Source organism: Notothenia rossii (assembly GCF_949606895.1).
Source record: "Notothenia rossii genome assembly, chromosome: 9".
Classification (NCBI taxonomy): domain Eukaryota; kingdom Metazoa; phylum Chordata; class Actinopteri; order Perciformes; family Nototheniidae; genus Notothenia; species Notothenia rossii.
The window spans coordinates 57,885,345-57,897,120 of NC_136907.1; the positions used below are offsets into that span (position 1 = coordinate 57,885,345).

Sequence of the window (11,776 nt, forward strand, 5' to 3'; positions counted from 1 at the left end):
CCCGAAAATTGGCACTCAAGTCCGACCCAAGACCGATTCCAGAACTCGAGTACTGCAAGTCTGGTGTGAGTAAGTAAGGAAAAGTAATTGTGTGGAGGCAATCATTATCATGTTTGAGTCCGAGTCCATCAGTGCGCGCACCCGAGTCGTAGTCCGAGTCGTAGTCCGAGTCAGAGTCTGAGTCTTCGGGCGCTAGAATTCCCAAGTACGAGTTCAAGCCCATTACTGCGCGAGTCCGAGTCAAGTCACGAATCCGAATCCGAGTCCGGGACTCGAGTACTCCCCTCACTAACCCACCCTGTCTCCCCCCAGGCCAGAGAAGCAGGTTTGGCACGGCTCCAACACGGTGGGCATCCGCCTCACCTCCAACTACTGCGAGGCGTGGAGGACGGGAGATATTGCGGTGACGGGCCAGGCTGCTCTGCTGCAGACGGGACGCCTGCTGGGGCAGCACACGCGCTCCTGCTCCAACCACTACATTGTGCTGTGCATAGAGAACACATACGTGGGGAACACGCATCAAAAGAGGACCTGAAGAACACACACATGCAGGCGTGCTGAAAGTGAAGAGTAGAACATGTGACTAAGTTCACATGCATTTGAATTGAAATGGAAAACACATGCAGGCACATACGTGAAGACATATCACTGCATATAAATGACAGACAGAAGGCACTTTTTGTTAATGCGTTCAGAAAATATACACCCACGTTGACACGCAGCAGGCGCCTAATGAAAACACACATTTGAGTTTCTTTCACTATGTTTAGGTTTGTCTTTAGTGCCGATGTTTAACCCAACATGCGTCCGTCCCAAGTTAGATTTTAATTAACTAAACTTTTTTTAATGACAGCATCACACAGGACATTGATATTAACAGTATGTGTTGTTAAAGTGAGGAATGACTCGGGATATCAGGCACTGACACAGACTGATCTGAGCACAGCTGAATAACAGAACCATTACTGTGCAGGTTCTGTTTTAATAATAATAATAATAATACATTACATTTATAAAGCACTTTTTTTAAGGAATACTTCACCCACAAACTGTCTACTTGTATATCAGTTACTCACCCTGTTAATTAAAATTCTTGAAGAAAATAAATCTTACATGCCTACATGGTGAACAAAGAATAAGAAAACAAAAACAATTCTTGATGAATGGAATTAAATGTGGGCGGCATTTAACAAAAATTATTCAAGGTAACACAGGGTGAGTTACAGATGAAGAAATGGCCATTTTGTGGCTGAGGTACTCCTTTAACTAAAAAATTATAATTGTTGCTTATCATTTTCAGAATTGTAGATCTTTTTTTGTATTTTCCCTACAGTTCAATACAGTCAACAAACCCCATGAATGAAAATATCAACAACAGCTGGTCCCTTTAGTTTTTAGCAAACTTCATGCGAACAAGAGGAAATAGTGCATTTGTTTGGGACTATTTTCAGTGGTGGATTTACACACATTTGACTATCTACCGTCTAATTGTTGGCAGCAGGACAGCGTAAATGGGATTGAGTTGAAATAAACTACAGTGTGTGTGTTCATGGTAATATAGAAACCCAGTGAAAGTTCATGATTAATAAGATCAATCAATTGTTAGTGTTGGTCTTTAAATAGGATGTGGTAACACAGAGAAAAATATAGATTATCACCAGATTTACAGTATAAATATGATGAGCACAATGTGAACCGTTTGAGAAACATACTGCACACATCTAATGACATATTTCTTTGTGTGTGAACCTCTAATGTCAGTGACCATGTCTTCCTGTCGTATTTTAAATGTTAATTCACTGTATGAAAATGACTTCCTGCTAGCAAAGTCAACCAATCACAGCATCACTTCTTATTCATCCATTTTATTTTCAGGCCAAAAAACACTGGCTGGATTTTGCCAAAAACATTTTACCACTAGGATCATCTCTATTTGTTAAAGCTGCGGATTATTAAAGCAACATTCAAGACACTATAAAACAGCCTACGGAAAAGGATTAGAAAAGGTGGGGATTTTTTGTTCTGAGAAAAAAGTCAGAATTCTGATAAACAGAGTCAGAATTCTGACTTTTTTCTCAGATTTTTTGACATCCCCACATTTTTTCACATCTGGCCCTTATCCTCTTCCGTAAAAGCCTAATAGGAAGTTGAGAACAAATATTCTGAAGAAAAAACTAAATAGTTTAAAAAAAAAATGTTTCATCAGGATGTTTAATTAAGTTAGGGTTTTTTGTTTTGTCCGCATTGTGGTTGACAGCGTAGTTGTAATACTTAATTTGCCCACTAAAGGCAGAAGCGCATCACTACCTAATGTTCTAAGCAAGTCTAAAAGCGTCAGATTAGCATCAATTAAAATACATTTCTAGCCGAAAGAAAGACATGAAGGTAATCACTTGCTGACACTATTTAAACAGTTATATTCTGAGGCCAAATTTATTCAAAAGATGTGAGTTTATTTAGAATTTCGAAAGATCATCTTTTTTTTACCCATTTTGAAATCCTGATCACAGGCTAGAGAACTTTCTTTTGCATCTCATGGCTTCCGTAGAATAAGTCGAAATTTGTTATCTAGACTAAAATGTAGGCGAGTACACAAATAATATCAGAGACCTAATCCCCCCTCCCCCCCCCCCCCCCCCACCCAGGAAAAACTTGTTGACTTACTTTGAATTGATCAGTTAATGCATTACCATTTAGCATCTCAATGCAAGTATTAAAGCTTGATTGTCTTTTACAAATTCAAGTCCAAAGCAGCAATTTTTTCTTCCTGTTTTATTTCGTCCTGCTGCTTGCAATAACTCATTAAAAAGTAGTGTCAACACTATCAGAGCTTTAGAGTCAAAATCATCAATGTGTGATTTTTGTATTAATTTATACAGTAGCAGGACACAGTGGGAAAATCTTGCGAGTTCACTTTCAGATTTGTATGAACTTGGAACATGTGTATGTACAGTATATATATATGTGTCTTTGTTATTGTTGTCTTAATGTCTTTGTTTTTTACTCTGTAGAGGTAGGTTTTGTATGACACACACTAAATGAAGTATTTCTCCCACCAAGCTTTAGATGTAGTTCAAGAGTTTTGCCTGTAAAGATGAAGTGTTTGATATGAAATGAAAAGTCCTATTACTGATGTCTGATTTATGATTACAGTGCAAACAAAACTTGAGTCTCTGAGGAAAGCGAACAACTGTACTGCCTGGTGCTCACTGAATAAATGTTTCTTTTTTTTATGTTGTGACTCCTTCACCTTTGTGTTAAGTGCCGTAATTTATTGGCCACGAGGCTGAAGTGCATGAAGCTTTCTCATTTCACTAATTCCCCTCCTCGACTCCCCTACCCTCCTATCCTCGTGTCTTAGTCCCGCCCACAAGAGATGCGAGTGGAGGAGTCGAGGAGGGGAACCGAGGAGAGAGGAGGGGAAGCAGCAGGCGTTTAGAGAAACGAGAAATCCTCTCCTCTGAGCGGTCATTTTAAAGAGACGTCCATTAATGATGACAGTCCGGCACAGCAGCACTCTGTCTGATGGACAGATGTGTTCATGACAACTTATATATTTACTTTAAATTCATTGACAGTGCGGTATAATGAGACAATAACAGGCTACAGATACGGACATATACACACATATATATATATATATATTTATATAAATATATACCATAATAACGTACCACTATCAGAGACTGGATATCCCCCCCTCCCCCCCACACACACACACACAATATATCAGGATACAGCCGTTGTGTATTTTATTATATGAAGCACTAAATCGTTTTAGAAAAATATCGACTCTGTTTGTAGATATCTACTAAACCAAAGCATACAAATAAAGAGAGTAATATAGGCCTGTCATTCTACAGAAAAGGTGGAATCTGGGTGATACAAATCTGCTGAAATGCATTCCTTCTTACACATCTAAAAAGTGTTAAATAGCAATAACTAGCTTCTTAACTTGATGAATCCACAACAAGTAGAGCTTAAAGTATTTTTATTATTATTATTATTTGTATACATTGTACAACGCTTTATATAGGAACGTCACTAGTGTTACTGGTGTTGCCAGGAAGAAGAGTAACACCAGTGACGGTAACACCAGTGACAATTTGGAGAAAGCACTACCATTTTAACAAAATGGCTGCCATGTGTTAGACCACATATGGCTTCAGTCAATATCAAAATTGTTTAACTCTTCAATGCAATACATTTTCCCGTTCAAATGTTCACCCCTAGGGCTATGAAATGAGTAACACTAATGACAGACTTAAAAGCTGCATGTAAAATTCGAAGATAAAATGACATCTTTAACAAACAAAGTAGCCTAAAGTATCTGACTTTCCCTGTCTTAGTCCACTGCACTGCCTCAAATGATCTCTTGTTACAGGAAGCTCTTCAGAAATTTCAAAAATATTTCAAAAATAAAAGCGTTTTTGTAGCAGTAACACCAATGACGTAATTTTGGGTGACTGACATTTATTTGGTATTATTAATAATAATTCACGTTTTATTTTACCATTTCAGTGTTATATTTAATGTAGGTAATGTTATGTAAATGTGACTGAGATTTATTTATAGAAAAATAAATCTTTTAAATGAAAACTATATATTTTGTTTAAATATATTTTTTGTTGTATTTGTCATTAGTTTTACCAAAATAACTTCATTTAATTGTATTTAAAATAAATAATATTTCCAAAGACATAAATCCTTCGAATCTGCCTATTCAGTTTCTGTTTGAATTTGAAGGGTTAAATGAAAGAAGCTCGTCTCTGCGAGTTACTTCTTCTTCTTCGAGTCCGTAGCAATCTCAGATGTCGTTCTGCAAAGGCCACAGCTGATGGGGTAGGTTCTGTCAGGTCTTCTGGACTGCACCGGGGGGCATCGGCACATTCCAGTAGGTGGGACATTGTCTGCACTGATCCACAGCTGCATGTGTCTTCTGTGGTGTAGTTCCACACTTTCATCAGTGCTTTGCACCTCCCCTGTTCCACACGCAGTCTATTAAGTGACTTCGAGGTTGTCCAGCCAAGGTCGTGGCCACTAGCGAGGCTTTCCGTTGGTGTGATTCCTCTGTCCAGCCATTCAAGAGCTTGTGTGTCATTTATTTGCCATTCATCTTCCCAGATGTTGGTCTTTGCTGCTTGTTTGGTTGTCTGCAGGGGCAGGACTGTCTGCAGAAAACTGGCTCTGGATCGGAGCCTGCGTGGGGGTGCTACGTGTCTGATGTCTGTCTCCTGTGTTCTCCGTTCATCTTGAGCGATACCTAGTCGTCTGATGTGCGGGGGAGAGATGCCGGCTAGCGCGTAGGCACAGGAAAGGTGTTGTCTTAACGCATCCCGTGATGATGCAGCAGGTGTCATTTAAGGCTGTGTCGACCAGTTTGGTGTGACGTGATCGGCTCCAGCTTGAGCAGGCATACTCTGCTGTAGAGAAACACAGGGCCATGGCAGTTGCACGGATTGTTGGCGGATCTGCGCCCCACTTGGAGTTCACTAGTTTGCGAAGGATGTTGTTGCGGTTGTTGACCTTGGCTTTGGTGTTCTCCAGGTGTTTCTTGAAAGAGAGTGTCCTATCCAGTGTAACACCAAGATACATGGGATGCGTGTGGTTGGACAGTTTGTGGCCATCCCAGGTGACACTCAGTTCTTTTTTAGCGTCTCGGTTCCTCCGGTGGAAGCTGCATAGTTGGGTTTTTGATGGGTTGGGTTTCAGGTGGTTGTTATTGTAGTAGCTTGACATTTCTTGGAGGGCACTTTCAAGGACAGGCTCAATCTTCTGGAGGTCTACTTGTTGGGTGGTGATGCAGAGGTCATCTGCGTAGATGAAACGCTGGCATTCTGGGGGTAATGGCTGGTCGTTTGTGTATATGTTGAACAGGAGCGGGGCCAGTACGCTACCTTGTGGGAGGCCGTTCTTTTGGGCTTTCCATTTGCTCCTCTGGTCATTTAACTGGACGTAGAAGCGCCTGTTGTTGAAGAGGCTTTTGATGACTTGACAAAGATTCAGGTCATCAGTCATGTCCAGTAGTTTCCTGACCATTGTACGGTGTTGGACAGTGTCATAGGCAGCAGAAAGATCTATGAAGGCTGCTCCAGTTATTTGTTTTCCTTCAAACCCATCCTCAATGTGTTGGGTGAGGTTGAGTAGCTGTCCAGCACAGGAGCGGCCAGGACGGAAACCAGCTTGGTCTTTAGTCAGCTTGGTGTCTATGAGTGGCATGAGGCGTTGGAGTAGCAGCCTCTCGTAGAGCTTGTAAGTGATGCAGAGGAGGGAAATGGGTCGGTAGCTCTTTGGGGATGATGGGTCTTTGCCGGGTTTGGGGATTGCAACAACTTTGGCCTTTCTCCAGACAGAAGGGATGGTTTTTTGTGCCATACATGTGTTCAGCATCTCCAGGAGTCAGGTCTTTGTGTTAGGTCCCAGGTGCTGTATCATTTCTGCTAGTATGTCATCAATCCCTGCTGCTTTTCCGGGTTTCAGCTTATCCATTGCAGTTTTGAGTTCTTCTATATCGAAGGGTTTGGTCAGAGGGCTGGCTGGTTGTGGATGGTCTGATACCACTGTGCGATGGTGTTCTCCTGTGGGTTGGCGGCGGTGTTGGTTACGGCTGTTGACCACCAGCTGTGATGCAACCAAGTTTGCTGTGACCGTGATTATGGGTGGTGTGGTTCAGTCCTCGCCAAGACGGCGGATTGTAGCCCGGGCCTTCCTGCTGTTATTTTTCATATTGGTGTTCTCTATCATTTCCTTCCAGACTTTCATTCGTTCTTCCCCAACTTCACTGATCAGGGTCTCTCCAAGTTCCATGGTGGTAGAGGCGAAAGGATACTTATTATATTCCAGGTCGCTGGATGTTTCTGACGAGTTACTGTGAAGATAGGAGCTGATTGGTGGTCCAGCAATGAATTCACAGAGGGCCCAGCTAGAGGCATAGAGATACTAGCTATAGGCCCAATCCCAAACGACGCCCTACCCCTACACACGACCCCTCCGTTTGCGCGTTCGCGCGGAGGGTCCGCCACATTAAATGCTGTTCCAAACCAACAAGTGTGGAGCGGTTTGGAGGGGGAGTGGGCTATCAAGCCATCAAACGGCGAGTCTGCATCGGTGCTGACTTGAGACCGGTCTCTACCTGACCGGTCTCAACGCTGTGTGTGTCCGTCAGGAAACACGCTGTTTACAAGTTCCAGCAAACATCCACTGATAAATTGTTAACAACCTCATGATAACCTCATATTTGTTTAACTTATACTCATACCTGTGTTTAGTCTAGAACAGCGGTTTTCAAAGTGTGAGGCGCGCCTCCCCTGGGGGGCGCCAGAGAGCTTCAGGGGAGGCGCAGCGTGAGACACAAAAGAACGAGAAAGAGACGAGTAAAGTGACACTTGCCCACTTGTGGCTGTCTGTGGAGACCGAGTTCCCCCACCTAGCCAAAAAGGCTGTAAAAGTGCTCATTCCCTTCACCTCCCCCTATCTGTGTGAGTGCAGGTTTTCCGCATTGACTTTGATCAAAAGCAAGTACCGGTCAAGGCTGCAGCGAGAGGATGATCTGCGTTTTTTCCTCTGTGCATCAAAGACGCAGACTCATTGTTCCCACTAAAGTAGGGGTGAGTGTAATAAGGAGGCAAAGTTGACGTTCAGCGTGTTACCGGGAGCATATAAGGATTTATCCACCATGTTGAAAATGTTAAAAAAAAATATGTCTTGAGAACACGGCGTGCGGAAATATACGGGTCGTGCTGCAGCTAGATGTGCCTGTCCTCTGTAAGAAGGTGTCGGCGACTGACATGCAAGGAAGAACGGCTTTCCACAGGCTGTTCCAACTTTAACAACTGTATTAACTTCCAGGGTAGTGAATTGAACATGCAATTGTAATTGGGTGTGTGGTATTGTTGACAGAGTCACATGTATAGCAATAAACTGGTCATGACGACGAGGTATTCTTTAGCCTTAACTGGCGTGGTTTATTTTCATATGTGCATTGCACCACTTGACCTGCTCTCCATGAGAGCTAGAGAGAGAGAGAGAGATAGAAGGGCAGGGAACAATCCCTTATATCTGATATCTGACGTCAGCTACAATAGCTGCGCCTCCTTACGCCTATAGCGCCCTCTTACTGTGGAACAGTTATAATGCAGTTACATGCAGACATATTAATACTTACACTTAACAGGTATATTTTCATGCACGGACACGCATGTTCCACAACACACAAACTGAACAACACTCAATTTTCCGATCGCGACCAGCGTCCTTGCGATCTTGCTATAATAACAAGTGCACGTTACTGATGCAATATGGTTGAGACCATTCGGGCTTATTCTAGAGGAGTGCAAGGAATAGTCCAAGTAGTGGGGGAGTTTTATACAATATGTTTAAAACATAAAAATAAAAAGGTTTAAAAAAGTTATTGTTTAATGTTTTAAGGAGGTGACGCTACTCAGCCAATCAAATCGGTGCAGTCAGCACGATAGATTCAAACACACACACAGAGACACGACAAGAGGAGAGAAACAGTCGGAGTAATTTCTAATGGCGGAAGGTAGACAGCGAAAACAGAGCATTTAATTACATTTTCTCTTACTGGACCTCTTTGAAATGCAATTGAATACCCCTGCATTAGCAACAACAACAATAATAATAATAATAATAACAGCAATAATAATTGGGAGGGGGGGGCGCGGCTGTTCAATCAATCAATGTTTATTTATATAGCCCAATATCACAAATGTTACATTTGTCTCAGTGGACTTCACAGTTTGTACAGAATATCAGTATGACAATACGACACCCTCTGTCCTTAGACCCTCACATCGTACAAGGAAAAACTTCCAGAGAAAACCCCACAGTTTAAAGGGAAAAATGGGAGAAACCTCAGGGAGAGCAACAGAGGAGGGATCCCTCTCCCAGGACGGACAGACGTGCAATAGATGCCGTGTATAAATTCTGTTCTTATGTTCTCTGAGGGGAGGCTCACCTACCCAAACTTTGAAAACCCCTGGTCTAGAAAAAGGTAAATGTGTGCATTTTATTATAAAGTTGTGTATATTTACAGATTGTTGCAAAAACTAAGAAGCTTAGGTTTAAAACTTAAAGAGCACAATTAAAGATGTTTGGAGTTTCATTTGAGTTATTAATTTAAAAATCTTTGTCTAAGAGATGCTGATTTGAAACCCTTGTTACAAACGGCATTTCGTGTTTCTGCCGGAGAGAGGGGAGTTTGTCCCAAAGCTTGCGGCTGTATTTACTCCCTCCATCTGACAGGAGGGAGCCTCATTGAGCCACGACTCATTGAGTCACTCCACGGAGTTCACTCCGTCACGGAAGGGTAGTGTGTAGGGGTAGGGTGTAGGGCGTGGTTTGGGATTGGGCCATAGAATTTTCTAATCATAAATCTAATCGATAGATTAAGAAGTCAATGGCGATAGAAAGATGATCTTTTGATCCCGTTTAAATTGTGCCACGAATTACTCATATGATGTTTGCCAATTGAAAAGATAATTATGCAACAAAAAAAAAAAACTGTGTCGTAAAACACTTTTTTTTGTGTGAAACCGCTCAATGAACTACATCTCCCGTCTCGCACCACACACCAAGACGGCCGTCACGTTGGCACATTTCACTTCTTTCTTTCAGAATGAGGCGAAAAGTATTAAAAGAGGTGAAAATCACTACAAGTCTGGGCATGTTGATAGCCGTACATACACACAAGGAGAGTTAATCGGTTCCGTAAGAGCCAGCATGCAGGACCGGGATTCTGGGATTTGTAGTCTTTCTATAGTTGCGTATTTTTCATAGTCTTATATTTCAACGGTTTTACGACAAACTGTGACTTTTTTGACATGGAAATTATTTCTTATTATTGACAAACATGATATGTATAATTCTTGGCACAATTCAAACGAGATCGAAAGATAATCTTTCTCTCCCCATTGACTTCAATACATAATTTTTCTGAAATAAGGTCCCATGGGTCGGAAGTAGATGGGCGGGACTCCGCCTCTCTATAGTAACTGAACGAGAGAGTAATGTCAAATGACAGTACAATTGGCCAATCATATCATCCCTCTAAATGGGTGGGTTTTATTATCGCTGACTTTATGACAAGTTCCGCCCGCTGTGAAGCTTTTCTTGTTTCCATAGAGAGGCAAAGTCCCGCCCATCTACTTCCGACCCATGGGACCTTATTTCAGAAGAATTAAAGTGGACCTATCATGCTATATTTGAATAATATAGTGTAGGACCATACCTATATAAGGCATATTTATACTTTTTATTTTTCAAAATACCAAACAGATCATGCATTTTAGCCATTCCTCATTTCGCTCAATTTAACACTGTCTTTGCATGGGCTGATTCTGTGAGAACAGCACCATCTACAGGCCTGGCATATGTACTAGAGCGTCTCCAGCGCTTTCGAACGGCAATGTCCGTGGCTGTCTCCTCCTGATTGGTGGAGTTGGCCCAATCGCCGTAGCACCACTTCTGTGACGTCACAGAAGTGTTCAAATCTGGATCAGTCTGTATCAGATCCGATGCAGCCCCTTTTTAAGAGATTTGGGTATGGAGGAAAATAGAGAGGGTTGTGATTTCTGACACTCGGTGAGTTCCCTGGAACACCGGGGACACATATTCATGTATAAAATGCGTACAAAAGTGTATTTTGCATGATAGGTCACCTTTAAGTATTGAAGTCAATGGGGAGAGAAAACATATCTTTCAATCCCGTTTGAATTGCCATGAGTTACACATATGTTTGTCAATCTTAAAAAATCATTTCCATGTCAAAAAAGTCAGTTTGTCTATGAAAATAAAATACGCAACTAGAAAGACTACAAATCCCAGTCGTGTAAATGAGCACGTTAGTTAGCATTACAGCCTTAGCTTTGTCATTTTTATTAGCCTTAACGTGAAGTAACATTAAGTAACCCAAAAATATTAAACAGTAAGAGTAGTAGTCATATTTCGTGAACCCTTTGAAGAGTACTGTCACACCGGTGTGATCATTCTTAATACACAGTTTAAGCCCGGATGCCCCCGGGGAGACATGCTAACGCTAACGCTACATTAGCATCGGCGATCTTTTCTACTTCATGCTATCTGCACAAATGGTTAACATTGAACAGATCAGGCAGTTCAGGGAGAATTGAAGGAAGGCAGGCAGGCAGGCAGCTTTGCATGACATTCTTCTGGACGTGTTTCATTTGGTGATAGTGAGGGTAGTCAATCCCTTGTTTGGCAAGACAGTATTGACGGCCATCTTGGTGACGTGTGTTGTTGTGCGAGACCAGCGATGTAGTTCATTTCACACAAAAAAAGTCTTACTTCAAAGTTTTACGGCAACCTTTTTTTTAAATTATCTTTTAATTTGACAAACATCATAGTGTAATTCACAGCACAATTCAAACTGACCTTATTTCAGAAAAATTATGTATTGAAGTGAATGGGGAGAGAAAGATTATCTTTCAATCCCGTTTGAATTGTGCCACAAATATGACGTTTGTCAATCTTAAAAAGTAATTTCCATGTCAAAAGAGTCACAGTTTGTCGTAAAACTGTTGAAATATAAGACTATGAAAAATACGCAACTAGAAAGACTATAAATCCCAGAATCCCGGTCCCGCATGCTGGCTCTTACGGAACCGACTAACTCTCCTTTTGTGTATGTACAGCTCTCAACATGCCCAGAATTGTAGTGATTTTCACCTCTTTTATACTTTTCGCCTCATTCTGAAAGAAAGAAGTGAAATGTGCCAACGTGACGGCCGTCTTGGTG

The 11,776-nt window shown here is 41.7% G+C and overlaps 1 protein-coding gene across 5 annotated transcripts in view; it reads left to right on the forward strand.

Moving 5' to 3' along the window:
• col15a1b (collagen, type XV, alpha 1b) overlaps window positions 1–3,233 on the forward strand; it is a 53,869-nt gene extending 50,636 nt beyond the window's left edge. For all 5 annotated transcript variants that reach the window (XM_079650480.1, XM_079650476.1, XM_079650477.1 and 2 more), the window contains one exon: window positions 313–3,233. In XM_079650480.1, the coding sequence (XP_079506606.1) occupies window positions 313–535 (223 nt within the window). In that variant the 3' untranslated portion in view covers window positions 536–3,233. The remainder of the gene's footprint in view (window positions 1–312) is intronic.
• The last annotated feature ends 8,543 nt before the right edge of the window (window positions 3,234–11,776 follow it).